Source organism: Fukomys damarensis, unplaced genomic scaffold, assembly GCF_012274545.1.
Source record: "Fukomys damarensis isolate Sample0158 unplaced genomic scaffold, DMR_v1.0_HiC HiC_scaffold_4, whole genome shotgun sequence".
NCBI classification, from domain to species: domain Eukaryota; kingdom Metazoa; phylum Chordata; class Mammalia; order Rodentia; family Bathyergidae; genus Fukomys; species Fukomys damarensis.
In genome coordinates, this window is record NW_022900916.1 from 15,357,606 (window position 1) to 15,374,088 (window position 16,483).

At 37.9% G+C, this 16,483-nt stretch overlaps 1 protein-coding gene across 1 annotated transcript in view; it reads right to left on the minus strand.

Moving 5' to 3' along the window:
* The window catches only part of Dock4 (dedicator of cytokinesis 4), a 433,388-nt gene that overhangs the window by 85,255 nt on the left and 331,650 nt on the right, over positions 1–16,483 (minus strand). Inside the window, exons 25-27 of the mRNA XM_033755915.1 lie at positions 14,992–15,119; positions 12,539–12,673; positions 2,315–2,413 (exon numbers count right to left, since the gene is read on the minus strand). Of these exons, the coding sequence (XP_033611806.1) occupies positions 2,315–2,413; positions 12,539–12,673; positions 14,992–15,119 (362 nt within the window). The remainder of the gene's footprint in view (positions 1–2,314; positions 2,414–12,538; positions 12,674–14,991; positions 15,120–16,483) is intronic.

The window sequence follows — 16,483 nt, forward strand, 5'->3', positions numbered from 1 at the left end:
TTTTTTTTTTTTTTTTTTTTTTTTTGGTACCGAGTATCGAACTCCGGTCCTTGTACTTGCAAGACAGGTGGCGAAACTACTGAGCTAAATCCCCATTCAGCTAGTTGTTAAAGAGCCTGGGAGTGACCTAAAATTCTTCTCTCCTTTACATTTTCTAATATAATCAGTCATGGAGTCCTACTAATTCAACTCCCTACGTCTCCAGAATCTACCACCATGATCTTCTCTATTTCAGGCCACAGTTATTTCTATTTTACATTACCACATAAAATTCTTCATAGGGTTCAGCCTGGTTTTGACCTCCTGTAATCCATTTTCAATACCATGGCCATCAAATATGAATATATCTCTCCTTTCTTTAAAGCTCCCAACAGCTTCCAAATGTCCTCAAAATAAAGTCCATTTCCATTCAGTCTTATGTTCTACATCTCTTTTCTCTTAAAGTCTGTATTCTCCCAAATAAGCAATGCATATTTCTTAGCCTACCGTGTGCTAGGCATATTCCAAGGTAAGATAACAGAATAATGAACTAGTCAAAGCCTCAGACATCAAGAAACTTGTAATTTAGCGATTGAAGGTTAGGGAAAGCACATAACCATGTAAAACAAATCTCCAATTCGAGTGTTATAAAGATGGGGTAGAAGATGTGCTTTGTCATCAGTGAAAACACTGAACTGACATTTAATTTCATTTATTTATTTTTTTGTAGAGCTGAGAATCAAACTCAGGGTTCCATGCATGCTAGGCAAGCACTTGACAACTGGGCTACACCCTCAGCCCAAGATACATTTTAATAGGAGCGGGCTTCTGTTAATCTCTCAATTCCCAGCTGAAACCTTCCTTGGGGAGGTTTCCTGTTTGTCATCCTGCTCACATCCACGGCCTCTCAGAGCTTGCCATGCTGTAGGTACTCAATTCATATTTCCTGACAGATCAAGTATTTAGCATCAAACAATTCTTGTTTGGAGGCCCAGCTTATTCTGAAGAAAGAAATGGATGTTCTTTGAAAAGGTGTGCTGGAAGACTATGTAAAACATTTCACTCATTATTTCCACTGGCTTTACTGTGAATATTAAATGTGAATATTAAAACATAAAACTCAATACCTAGATAATTCAAGTCTCTTATGCTTCTCTGCTACTTTTTAATTCTCAGGATCTCTAAAAATATGTAGTCTTTTAATAGAAAATTTTGAAATATGAAGTCATAGACTTCTTAAGCAAAATCTAATTACTCTTTAACTGTGTTAAATAGTTAATTCCTGATGAAAGTAACCTGCAAAATTATTTTCTTTTTGATGCATAGATTTTCATATTCAGAGTGGGTAAATTCTATGGCCTTTTATGTATTTTTAATCCTAAACTCAAGACTGAACATCAGAATGAAAAACATGATGCCATATGCCAATTAGTTAATGCTAGAAAGATTGTATTTGCCCCAAATCATTTTTTTTGTTTTATATAACTCAGTTTATCAACTGTACCAAGGTAATAAAACGATTCTTTTGAGATCATACAGTATCTTCCACTTACAAGTGAGTGAATACCCTAAGCACTATTGACATGAAATATCTACAGATCTTCCCCTAAAGTAAAGCAGCATAACTATACTTGTCCTGATACACACACACAAATAAATACATGCAAGGTGTCTGGAAAGCTGAAGAGATGAAAGAAATAAAAGTAATTAAGAGCAGATGATAGGTCATTCCTCTGATTGAGGATAGTCAACTTCTAAGCTTTTAGTGATACCATAAAGGAACCATTACAATTCTCCAAATTTCAGCAAATATTGAATTTCTATAAACCTGGCATTCTTAATTTCTACTTAATATCAGCCTGCCAAACTAGCACAGTGTATTTCTTAGATGATAGCTAATAAGAATATCAAATATAACTCTGCTTCTCTAGCCACAAAGTTGTAGTCAAAACTACAAAAATTTTAAAAGGATGAAACCAGCCAATACGGCTACATGTCTTCCCTTATATTAAGGCAATAGCTCTAGGTACACTAAGCCAGAGTTAGCCTATTTGCTTTTTACTCCTTCACTCCGTTATTGTTTTTAGTTTGCTGAGCTTTTATGATAGATGTTTCAGATCCTATGTTCATCTCCAAAATAAGAGTTAATTGCTTTGCTTGAGTACAGAAATATTACAGAACAAATACAGATCTGTGGACAAAGCTGAGAAAATAGTTTAGAATTTAATGAAAAGAGATACAACAATTGTCAAGGAACTATCTGAAAAGTAATGAATAAGATAAAGAGAAACAAAAACAACATACATTAAAGGAAGTAATTTAAAATATCACTTACCCTTAGTTCTTCCTTTGTATTAAAACTATCAAGAAGTTGTTGATAATGCCTATCTGTCATTTGTCGTAACAGGGACAGGAGACAGGCCACAAATTCCCCCTAATTAAAAAAAAAATGTATGTTTTTGAGGAATGACATAAAAGATCAATAACTGGGTTCAAAGAAAAACACTTTCAAAAACCACCATGATCCCACCAGTGCAAGGACCTGAGTTTGATCTCTGGTACCAAAAAACAAAGAAACAAACAAACAAACCACTATGATCCAAATTCATCCTGTGAAGTCTTAATCTAAATTACCCATAATATCACAGCCAAAATTTCTCTCTGTGGTGATTATTATTTACTTGAGATATATGTATTTTTATGTTTAAGATGGATGTTTTTATTTGGGCAAAAGCTTTTTCACTTGGGAACTCTATGCACTATGACCACTTCCTGAGCACTTAAAATGTCTCCATTCATTGTATAATTTAAGCCTCATACCAATGCTTTGTGACAGGGGTATAATATTTAGTTTAAAAAGGTAAAATGTAGGTTCAAATGGGCTGCAACACTTGCTCTGAATCATATAACTAGAAAGCAGCAGGGCTGGCGTTATCAATCGCCAGGTCTTTTTCACTCCAAAGTTCCCACAACTTCATGGTCCAGTTTTTAATTACCATGACCTACTACAACTCATCAGAGTACATAATGTTGGCTCCAATTTTCTTTACAAAACAGTTTTAAGTTAAAACTATTCTTTGTGCTTGAGCTGCATGTGATTTGTTCCTATAAACTCTCATTCTTAAATCTAAAAATGAAAAAAATGCATAAATTCCCTAGATTTGAAGGCTTATATAAAATTTATACCATTTACATTTCCCAATCCACAGGTAATTTTAAAAAATTATTTTTTTGTGTGATACTAGAGACAACCCAGGGAAACTTAACTATATGTCTAGCCCTGTTTGCTTGTTTACTTGTTTGTTTAAATTTTGAGACAGGGTCTTGTTGAGTCACTAAATTGTCTAGGCTGGGCTCAAACTTTTAATCCTTCTGCCTCAGCCTCCCAGAATGCTAGGATTACACGCATGCATGACTGCACCTGGCTATAAAATTCCTTTGCTTACAGTGTAACCATTTCTATTCAGCAAAGAATTTATCTACTTTTAAATAGAGTGATAACATTTAAAACAATATGAACACAAAAGGAGAAGCAATCAGTGGTAACTAACTGTATATTTACCAAAGTGCACTTTAATTGGCAATTGGTTTCTTTGAGTTTACGTGGGAAGAGATAATAGGATCACATGGGAAATTGGAGACTAAAAATTCAGAGAAGTAAGATTTCTACAGCAGAGACAGCTGGGCCAGCAGAGTCACATGTATGTCCACCAGATGCCCTAGGTAGCCTGGAGATTTAATTTCATGGCTTCATCAGGCAACTAGAGATTCAAGTTGGTTCTTCGCATATGGACAGTAATTTGCAACACACAGGTATGATGCATACTTATTCTTGTATATAATTAATTAGTTAATACTAACTAGTAGGGGATAGTAGAAATACCCCAAAAGCTCAATACATTACCTCGCTAATGAACAAAGGTTGATACTTCACACATGCAGTAGAAAATTTGAAGAAAAAATTATTAAAAATTTAGCCCATGCGTGTGAGGAAACAACCAAAGACTAGGAAAATAACTGTCTGAAAGGACCACAAGAACAATACCAAGTGTCCACATAGGACGGGCAATAAAGCTAAATAGATATAAGGTATGAGATGAAGCTTCACTCAATGGGACATGCAGAGAGAAGATTATTACACTTGAAATTTTCTAAAATGAATCACACAGAAAACTGAGGAAAAAAAAAGAGAGAAAGGACAGTCAATTGTAGGGCAACTTTAAGAAGCAGAATATATATGTCATTTGTGGCTCTGAAGAGAAGAGAGCAGAAAAGTAATTGAAGACATAAAGTGGGGGGGACCTTCAAATGATTTGAAAATAACAAACATAAATATCAAAAAACTCTACAAACCCAAGCACAAGAAACATCAAGAAAATCATACTGAAGTACATAATTGAATTGCTCATAACCAGTGATAAGAAGAAAATCTTAACACCTGAGAAAAAGACACTTCACATACGGTGCTAAAAAAGATTTCTCTTGAGAGTAATAAAATCTAAAAGACAGCAGAACAACATTTTTATAGTAATGAAAGGGAGAAAGACTATGATAATTATCAACTAAGAAATTGTTACCCAGCCGGGCATGGTGGCACATGCCTGTAATCCCAGCACTCAGGAGGCGGAGGCAGGAGGATCGCTGTGAGTTCACCAGCCTATGCTACATAGTGAGCTCCAGGTCAGTCACAACTACATAGTGAGACCCTGTCTCAAAAAACCAAAATAATTTGTTATCCAGTGAAACTGTCTTTTCCAAAAAGAAGGTAAAAGTGCTGGGGATGTAGCTCACTGGCAGAGCACTTTGCCTAACATGAATGAGGCTCTCAATATGGGGGGTGAGGAATAATAAAGAACACTGCAGACATGCTAAGGCTGACCCACTTCTTTTCAAAGTGTACAAAAGGTTCCAATGCAAAAGGCAAAAGGCAAGAAAAAGAAATAAAAGGAATACAGATTCGAAAGGAGTTTTTAAAAAGTGGTCTTGGCCACAGACAACAGATTTGTGCAAATGAAAAATACTATACAATTTACAAAGAATCACTAGAATTAAGAGAATTTATCAATGTCCCAGAATATCAGATCAATGTACAAAAATCAATTTTATTTCCACATACTAGAAATGAACAATCAGAAATTAACATTTAAAACAGTATTATCCATAATTCCATCAAAATATGAACTAGTGATACATATGACAGAAAATGTGTCAAAATGCACACTGAAGGCCAAAGAACACATAAATAAATGGAGATATATGTTCACAGATTGAGATTCATATTGTTTAGATATCAGTTCTCAAATCACATAGATTCAGTGCAATACCAATCAATATATCAGAAAACTTTCCTGACTGTAGAAATTGGTAAGTTGATTTTAAAATTGATATGGAAATTTAAAGGACCTAGAATAGTCAAAATAATTTTGAAAAAGAACAAAGTTGAAGTGTTTATCCTGAGTTCAAGACTTTGGCAAAACATGGAAATCCAGAGATTGTATTAACAGTGTTAAAAACAGAGAAATAGGTAAGTGGAACAAAAGAGTCAAGCCAAGGAATTTTCTGGATGTCTACCAACAAGTAAATGAATGAAGACACTGCAGTACTATATATCTATACAATGGAACGCTACTCAGAGATAAAAAGGAATGATCTATTGACAAGGATGAAACTCAAATAAATACGTTGTATGAAATAAGCCAGAACACCCCTGGCTTCTGTCAAAGAAAAACAAAAGTCACAAAACTCCAACAATACCTTACTAATATGATACCACCCGTTATGGAAAATGCAAACTGAGTCACAGTAACAGATAATTTAATACAAAAAAGCAGGTCAGTAGTCACTTAGGGCTGTAGTACTAGGGAGGAGCAAGACAGGGAGTAAAAGGGGACGTAAGAAAACCTTGTGAGAGATGGACATGTTCGTTATCTTGATTTTTCTGACGGCTCATGGGTATGTACCTATATCAAAATGCATCAAGCGGTACATGTTAAACACACACAATTTATTGCTACAATTATACATCAAGACGAATTTTTAAAAAAGACACGGGACAACACCGATTGATAGAATGACATTATTTGTTAGTACGCTGGGATTCCACTATGGAGATCATTCTGTATTAAAGATACGTAGGACAGACATTATCAATTTCACATTAGAGATACTTATCTGTTAAGGTTCAGAAACTTAGACCAAGTTTCACAGCTAGAAAATGGGAAAGTTGGGCTGTGAATCGAGTTGTCTCTGGCTCTACAACCCTGTGATTCAGTAGCTCTCCTTCCTACTTTCCAGACTATTTTTACTTTAGAGGAGAAATACACTTTGAGGTTATAATTTAAATACCAAGGTCCATATTTATCAATCTCTTGTGTCCCAATTTAAAAAAATGCAAATCTAATTGGTAGAAACCAAACTAGTTTTCATTTTTTAGTTTTTCCATATCCTACTCACAATTTTAATACATCTACTAGATTAATATTCTTAAACACTGAAACTCAGCAACCTATGAATAGTGAGATATTCTGAAGTCTGAAACATTACATGTTATTTTAATAGTTTTAGTAAGAAAAAATTCCATAGCCAATGGACTTTCATAGTCTTTACAGTCACTGTACACAGGTGAATACTTCTTTGAATCCCAATTTTTAACTAGGTATTTGTTGTATCTGGCTTAGGCCCGCTGCAAATAACTTATCATTCTGACATATAATCGCTGGCACATTCTCCATGAACATTCAACCCTGTTAAATAGGGTAGATGTCCAACATTTTACTGATGCATTTTTCAACCATAATGCAATTTTATTTATCTTTAAGATATTTTATGAAATGTGTCTATACGAAAATCTTAAGCTCACAATTTCTTAAAAAGAATGAGTATAAAAACATCAGCGGATAAAACTCACTTAGTTTGAGTGTGGCAGTTTCTTAACAAACTGCCTCTAAAACTGCATCATTCTAAGTACAGACTGAGTATACTGGGCATTTCTATCAATAACTGTCAGAGTATTAGATGACTTCATTGACAGTCTTCAAGAAATCTCCCCATATATATATGCATGACTTTTCCAGCTATTCCTTACACAATTCTCTTGCACACCTTCCTTTCCTCTAACCACAAGCCCACGTATATGAAGACTTTAGGTAGCACGTGAGTGTCTGTCTGAGACACGGCCTGTGCTGGGCTGACTCACCCGCACTGTGTTACTCAGGAGAATTATTTACAAAGAGGCATTTTAAAGTGTAAGGAACTCTAGCATCCAATTAGTTGAGGGTGTGAAGCAAATGGCTCTTTATCCTGCTTTATAAAATCTGCTTCTATGTACGATTAGGTTTTCTGAAAGGAACAGATTACAAAGTCTGTCCTCCCCCCGCCCCAGATGGAGAGAGCATTTTAAAGTTTAAAGAACACTTGGTAGAAGAACAAAAAGTATAATCCTTTTAAATAGTAAAATCAAGGCACTGCTATCTGGAATGATGACATAGTGGAAACCAGTCCTTAGAGGTTTCCAGGAAAGCAATGGAAAACTTCATTGTGACAAGCTTGTGGGACATACTTTTATTCAGTGTGTCCACTTTGTGTGTGTGTGTGTGTGTGTGTGTGTGTGTGTGTGTGTGTGCGCGCCTTTAAAGGCTGGACATACTCCCTGTAGGACTGCCAAGTAGAGTCCTTGTTCAGTCAGCCTCTTCTCTGGGAGAAAACGAGGAGGAGATTAGATAGATCTTCACTGCCTAGAGAGAATTGACTTTGCAAATGATCAGTGACTATTTCTCACCAATGAATCAGTTATGATAATAACAGTACAACTATTACTTCTGTAACAATGATAATATTAATGTGACTGCTAATGTTACAATAACTAATGACTAAAACGTATTCATTAGATCAGACAGTGCTGAAAGATTTTCACAAACTCTATGAAATCCTCACATTAACTCTGGTATACAGACAAGTCTTTCTCTGTTTTAAAGACAAAGAGACAACCGGGCGTGGTGGCGCCCACCTGTAATCCCAGCATTAAGGAGGTTGAGGCAGGAGGATCGCTGTGAGTTCGAGACCAACCTAGGCTATATAGTGAGTCCAGGTCAGTCTCAACTACACAGTGAGACTCAAAAAAGCCAATAAATAAACAAAAAAACAAACAAACAAATAAACAAAAATAATAAATAATAATAAAGACAGAGACCGAAGTAGAGACATTAGTAACTTGAGCAACACCCTAGAGTCAACGAAATGGCAAAGTAGGAATCAAACCAGGACTGCTTGAGTGCTCTAGAAAAAAGGAAGTTTTAAACCATAAAACCAAAGATGCCAAATAATTTGGATATACTTCCTAAAAAAATGCTCTTAAAGAGCTTCTCACATGTAAACGGTACCACAGCGTTATGTGGGGAAGGACCTGATTTTTCTAAAATTTAGCCCACAGCGTGGTCACCAGTCTGCCCACCCTCCACACAACCACAGAGCTGATTCACAGCTCCTGTAGGTCTCTTTGATTGTCTGGGTTATGAATTACACTGTGATGGTCTGAAGACCATGCACACCTCACAGACAAGAGTGTAAGGCAGCCCTGCACACCTCCATGCAGACTCCAGCAGTCTGAAAAAGTACTGTCAGTCATGACTCAGGCAGCCTTCAGCCCTATTTAGCATTTTCTACAGTTCTGTTTGCTGCACTATCATAATTTCAGAATTATCTGAGCACCTTAAGCCATTAAAATGTTACTATGAAAACCGTAATGAAGGGGACTTTCTTCCTCTATTGGGGGGAAAGGGCAAATGGACTTCTCCCTACCTTCCTGCTAAGCATAATTAACAAAATGGGTGCTATATAACACACAGAAGCCTAAAAAGTGAAGAGAGAAGGCAGTCTGGCCCAGAAATTTGGAATCACGGAAGCACATGGTGCCGAGTTCTCCAGGTTCTCTTTGTTTTGTATATCTCAGACTCTGAGCTAAAAAAGGAGGCAACTCTGAGATGCCAACATTTTATTTTCCATTAGACAAGCCCTTATGGAAGCCTACTCTGTAGCTAAAGGACCAGGAAAGAAGGGGACTAGAAAGACAACAGTTTTAGTAATAACTGTTCTACTCTAGTGAAACACTACAAAATACACTGGCTTCTGACACTCACACTTTCAAAGTGAAGTGTGAGCCTAGACTTCCACCCGCATGGGGCTATACCCGGATGCCCAACTCTCCCAGAGATGGGCCAGAGACAGCCTGATGGGGAGCGATGCCTTCATCCAATGCGGTGGGCCTGGACTAAGCAACCTGGCAGTAACAAGTCACACTTCTCCACTAGGTGGCGTCAGAGGAGGCCTGGTGGAGGGTCAGGAGTTCATTACTGCTCAGCACTTCATAAGGCCCTTCCCACCATGTGTCATTAGAGATCACGCACAGGGCCAGAGCTTCCCGTGCCTACCCAGCATCATAGGGAGCCATTTTCCCTCAGGGGTCAACAAAAGATGAGTGGGAGACTGGGCATACTGAGCTGACATCCTCTACTTCCACAGGCGAGTGCTACCACATAGAGCCAGCTAAAGCAGATGGCTTAAATAAGATACAGAATCTTATAATACAGAAATGTTCAGATTTCGAATGAAAATTACCCATTACACCAATAATCAAGAAGATCTCACACTAAATGTAAAAAGACGATCATCGGATGTCAGCGATGAGCTGACAAAGTGTTAAAAGGATCGGATATGTCTTTCATAAAAATTAACAAAGTGGTCCATGGGCTTAAATGTCAATTATAAAATTATAATGCTTCAAAGAAAAGTCTAGGTGGTAATCTTCAGGATTCAGGACAAGCCTAAAAGAGTTCTTAGGCTTGATACCAAAAGAATGAGCCATAAAAAGTAAAATTAATAAACTCACTTTCTGGCTGGTTAAACTTGACCATCAACTTGATCGACTTAAGAGATAAGCAGAGCACACTTTTGCGTGTACCTGGGAGGGTCACTGGGTTGTGACCTTAACTTTATCTGGTCCTTAGAACCTGCTCCTCTAGTCCTCTTCCCCTGTGCTCTCCTCTCCAGCCGCCATAAAGTGAGCAGCTTTGCTCAGCCACATCCTTCTGTTATTGTCTCTACACTGGAGCCAGCTGACCATGCACGGATGCCCCTGAAATCGAGAGGCAAATAAACCTCTCCTCCTATAACTTGTGGGTGTCTGGCATTTTGCCCCAAAAGATGACCAGTACAACGTCATTGAAAAAAAAAATGGATTTTGCAAACCCTTTTAAGAAGATAAAAAACAAACTGCAGAATGACAGAAAATATTTGTATACCATATCAAGTAATGAACTACACAATACCAAGAATATATAAAGTACTCTCAAGAGTCAACAGTAAAAAAGTAATTTGGTTAGAAAATGGATGAAAGACATGAAGACACATTTCAGCGAAGAGGATATACATGGTAAATAATTCTGTGGAAAGATATACAGGAGGTCACTAGTCATTGGGGAAAGGAAAATTAAAACCACAAGATATTCCTATATACCTATCAAAATGCACCCCCTCCAAAAAATAAAAAATAAAAACTGGCAACACCAAATGATGATGAAGGTCTTGAAATATTAGAACATTTATATAGTGTATATATTCTACTAGGGAAAAAGTTTGGCAGTTTCTTAAAAAAAACACAACAAAAAACTAAACATGCAACTACCATTTCATTTATCTGCCATGTAGGAATTTAAAAAACAGCAATGAAGACTCATGTCCCTTAAAACACTACACACAAACATTTCTAATCGTTTATTAATGACAGCTCACGTCTGGAAAGAATCCCAATGGCCTTCATTGGGCAAATGGTTACATCCGTGCCTTGGAGTAATTCTTTTCAATAAAAAAGAACTATTGATACTACTGCAACCTAGAAGACACTCTGGAGAATTATACAAGTTTTTAAAAGGCCAACCACAAAAGGTCATATACTATATGAACACACAGGTATATCTATGTATCTCAAATTCTTGAAACAACAAAACTACATAAACGGAGAAGAGTTGAGGTCTCCAGGGATTAAGCAGGAGACAGAGGTAGAAAGCAAGTGTGTCTGGCTACAAGAGGGCAACGTGAAGAATCCGTGGTGTGATGGAGATACTCTGCACCCTGGCTCTCTCAGCATCTGTCAGCATCCCAGCTGACATACTGTTCTATCTGCCACTCTGTAAGAGGCTACCGCTGAGGAAAATGGGTAAAGAAAGCACATGGGACCTCTTCAAAATATTTCTTCTAACTGATATGATTTTAAATTTATCACAAAATAAGAAGTAAAACGCAAAACAAAACACTGAGAACAAGAAACGCAAAGTAAGAAAAACAACTATACACTGTGAGCATTTACTGTGGATCGGTAAGGCACTAAGTACACGAAGCAAACCCTTGGAGGTGGGTATCATTTGACAGGTGGAATCCCAAAGAGTTGTCATTTACTGTTCTTTAAATGAGTCAGTGTAGCTGTTACATAGGAAGTTTTTTTGTACTTTTTAAAGAGTTTGACTTTACTTCTCCAAACCAACATCTGTTCTTTGAAGTTAATCTCAGCACTCCAAACAGATTAAATGCATCACAAGGTGAAAATCATGCAACAGCCAACCTCAAGAGGAAATTCACCAGACTTAATTTTTATGTAAAAATAAAAATTGTTTTGCTCAGGGCCGAGAAAAACATCCTTAAAATAGCAGTCCCATAAACATCATGGGTAAAACTGATGGCAAAAGGTCTTCACTTTTGTGAATAATTTATTCCAGAAAATGTCAGCATCTACTGTCGTTTCTATAAAGGATACCACTTACTCGGAAGAATATTCTTAATAAAGGCATAGAAGTGTTTTGGGGTCAATGGAGTATGAGTTTAAAACAGAAATATATGTGTATAAGGGCCTGGGGGTGCAGTTCAGTGGTAGAGGCTTTCCTAGCACACACAGAGTCCTAGGATTGATTTCTAGCACTACAAAAATGAATAAAATGCATGCGTGTGTAAATATATAGGAGCATATGTAAATATATAAATATAAATATAAAATAATATATAAATATAAAACTATTAGCTATATTTCTTAATATTTTACACGAATCATGTTATTCTTAACTTCCAAGTGAAGCTTGAAGGCCCCTTAGAATTTACCAACCGAAAAGTTCTCATTTCCTATCTGAGAAACCTGAAACCCAGAAGAGGGAAGGTTCTGACTAGAATTAGCACTCAGGGCCTCTGACACCCATCGTTCTATTTTACTATTCTTGGTTCTTCTGGCAACTGATCAGTAAAAAGAGGATGGAAATTTACCAAGTTGACTAGAGACAGGAAGTCACTGATCAAATTGGGCAAGGTAATGTCAAATGTGGCTTTCTGTATTAAAAACTACGGATGACAAGGTCTTTGATAGGTCTTCCTATCCTAGTTTTCTCTGAGATCAAAGATCATCTCACTTCTATTTGAAGTGCCCAGAGATCACTGTCCCAGGGCCTGATTTTCCAGATTCTCACAGCAGCCCGCCCCACAGCCCTGAAGCTTTCAGGAAGGCCAGCATGCTTTAGGATCTTACAGTGACGTCCTGGAACTGCAGCCGCATGGCTGAGCTGGACGGCTGAGGTCGACTGGTGATCTCCAGGATGGTCCTCAGTAGGATGTCCAGCAGGCTGGCCACTATCACGTCTATTTCCTCCAACACAGATTTTTCCTTAAGAGAAGAAAAATAATGTATGCAACAAATTCTGGTTTGTACAGGTACAAATTCCCTATGATGAGTGTTAGCATTATGTGTGTCTAAAATGTCAATAAAGGTTGTGCTACAAAAAAAAAATTCTGGTTTTAATATGTACTTTAAACTCTCTTTAATGGCAAAAGGGAGAACTTCCAAATATAGATGTGAAGACTCTGAGACCCCGGGATGTCACCTAAGTGACTGACGACCTTACAGATGACAAAGACTCAGAGGAGTTGCCAGCTTGCCCAAGAGCACACCGCCTGGCTGTGCCAAGGACACCTGCAATATAGAGAGAAAGGTAGGGTGATGCCATGGAGAGCAGGGCTGACTAATTCAGAATGCCAGCCATGGCCTGCACAGGGCCTGTGACCCTGGGTCAGTCAGTTCACCCCTCGGCCTGATTCCTTCCTAAAGGTCTCTCCTGGTCCTTAAACCCTAATTCCTTGTTTCTCATTTGTACTTCCATTTAGTTTTCTCAGCACTGGAGTCACATGGGTTATTTCCAATAACTCTGGTTTATTTGCAAAAGACCATTTCTATAAAATGATTTTTTAAAAAATCCTGTATGTAAAATTAGGAAACAGTCACAAGTCTAGACTACAACCTTAGCTATTGCAAGGGTCTGCAACTGTGGGAAAAGACTCCTTTCTTTCTTTCTTTTTTTTTTGAAGCATGGTTAATACTGTCCAAAGAAACTCAAATTGCTCGGCACTGACTGTATGTACAGAATCTGGGTTATTATATCTGCAGCACACAAAACTCTGTAAAAATACTCCCTACCAAGAAGATAGCTCTTTGCAAAGAATACTTTTAGAAGATGTGAGCTCAAAAGAACCTTCCAACGATAATTTTATGAAACACTTTTCTTATACTTACAAGAAAACTACAAAAGTTCTCCCTGCACTGAAACGATTTTTGCTCTGAATTTCTAATCTGCCAAATCCAAAATCTGACTATAGCTTCAAAATTGAAATAGACAAAAATACAAATCACCTCTCTTACCTGATACTTGGTTTTCGTTTTATGCAGTGAATAGTTTAGCTCATTTTTTCCCCTTTAACATTCTTTTTATTAATTCATGTATGCAGTACATGATTACATTCATTCCATGGGAAACTGGTACATGTAGACTACAACCCACCTTAATTCTTTTTTTTTTCCCCTTCCTCTCCCCTCCCTCTAGCTTACTTTTTACCTTCAGTGATTATAATTTAGAAACACATTCTAACCAGGCTGGCCCAAGTATCTGCTGGCGCATTGTAGGGAGCGAATTCTGAAATGGGACAAATGGCTTCTCCCTGTCAACACTGCTACACCCAGTTCCAGATTATCTCTGAGGCCTGATCACGGGTTGGGTCAAACTGAACCTTCCCTTTTTTCAGAGGTTCCTCTTATGACAATTAGATGCAGAGCTTCCAGCCTGTTTCTCCCAAATGGCAACTGGATTTGCACTCCCCTGGGCTCTCTCTCCCACCCGGGGTCCCATTCCAGCTCTTTAGAAGCCAGTCAGAATAGGGACAAAAACAGGGAAACCGTAACACAGATATCTGAGAAGCATAGAAATGGGAATCTCAGAACTCGCTGCCAAACTCTTCCCCCAGTGAGCAGAAAGCTTAACTGACAGCTACAGACAGACAAGAACTGGAAACATGACATCCTACCCCTGTGGATGTCACATCAGACCCCTGAGTCATGAACATGAGTATGTACTGTGAGTTGTCCCATTTACCAGCAAGCATTTCATTTTCCTCACGCACTGCACCAAGAGACATGCACACTGAAAGGACTCCCCAAAGCCACAACAATTTAGACATACAAATGGGGCTGAGTGATGGCTGTACCGCAAGATTCCCTCATTTCTGTCCTACGCCTCCACAAGCTCCATGGGACGAGGCCCAGCAGACATGGCCTCGTTTGGGGATCACTGTGCAGCCCTTTACAGAAAAGGGCCCAGCGACTTCACTTCACAAGCAGTAATTTATTCCTGCCACAGAGCTGCCACCATATCAAGATTAAACACACATGTGGGAGGCTTCAAGGTTTCTCATTTTCCTCACTTGGTATTCAGTTCTTCTTGAAATACCAGTTTAGGAAACCCAGGTTATTCAGGGTTACAGCAATCCCAAGAGATTAAAAGTTGCCTTCCAAGAAAAAGCAGAAAGTCCAACCCAGCTGCAAACAACAGTGAGTCTCAAAAGATTCCCCAAGTGTGGTTTTTCTGAAGATGTTTAAAACTGCATTTCCAGAAGCCATTGGATGAGAACTACATACCATGACCTATATTTACTTACTGAGCTGTTTTTCTTGATGAGACAAAATACATTGCTAAGGATACGTGCACACACGATCAAGTCCTTCTGTTCTAGCAAGTGAATATGGAGGTGATGTAACACGACAGGTAGGAGAATGTACCGGGAATCTGGAGAGAGAAGAATCATTAGTGTCACCGCTGCTGGAGTCCCACGCAAACCCTGGTGAATCCTTATCTACTTTAACTTCATTTTAATTGCTATAATGTTAACACACGTAGTGATAAGAGTACTGGCTCTACGTGGTTTATAATTTAAAAAACAGTAGGTACTTTCCTGAAGTCACAATTCCTGCACTCCAGAGGCCTCTGGCTTTAATTGAAATAGATGTTGTTGTTGTTGTTTCCAAGTGTTTGCTTTACCTCCAAATTTCTAAATTAAATGTTTCTCTTGCAATTTCCTGATTCACATTAAGACAGGCCATCTACTAACTTCTTACTATCATAGGTGAGGACTCAGTTGTTGATCTCCTTCCCTTTACTCCTTCCTCTGCAAACAGTTACATCACAGTCTCTGGTTAAGTGAACACTGTGGTTTTGCTCTCATTTGGATTTCCGACGTTGTATGTGACCAGAGTCTGGCTTTGCTTTTGTGTCTCTGAAGCTATCTTTATTTATGGGTGTTCAACATTTCATACTAAGTGCTTTGCATGGTCCCTCCAGTCTATCAGCTCATTTCCTTCAGTTTGGGAACTCGTCTTCAATTACTGATATTTACTTCCCTCTATTTTTTTCTGTCCTCCGATTGAGAAGTCAAATACACTTACATGTGAATCTCTTGAATTTCCTTTTATTTTTCTTCGATACTTTCCCACCCTGTTTTTACAATTTTCTGGGTTATTTACTATATCTTCTAACTCTTCTATTCAATTTTCCTATTTTATAACTTGAGGGTCTACTGTATTTCATTTCCAAGAGCTTTCTTACTCTCAGGCCCAGTGTCCTGGATGCGACAACCTTTGTAGTCATACACATCTCTGGCTCAGAAATGTATCATACTTTTGTAAATGCTATACCGCCATCTTTAAATTCTCAATAAGTTAATGAGCATAGGCTTTGTACCATTACACACATTCCTGTTTATTTCTTGAATTGTTCTTTTCTCAAAGCTTCCCACTCTTGTTTCACAGATTAAATATCTTCTCTCTCTGGGGATATGAGAGATAACCTGAGAGTATTTTGGGCTATTCTCTTTTTCTTTCACGTTATTATTTTCTGTTTTTTCACTCTGGCCTTCACATTAGTCACCATTATCCGGTGGTCTTTCGTTCTCTATTCATATTTACAAGTGAAAACCAAAAGGCTAGCTGGAAACACACTCACACATATCTCACATATATTACAATTTTAAGTCCTAAAAGCAACAAATCTAGGTAGGTTCCAGTTCATTTGAGAAATGAGGTTCAGGTATTCAGTAACTTGAGTGAAGCCTCCTACTAACAGGTGCTTCAGTTGAATTCAAACTGCCAAGATAA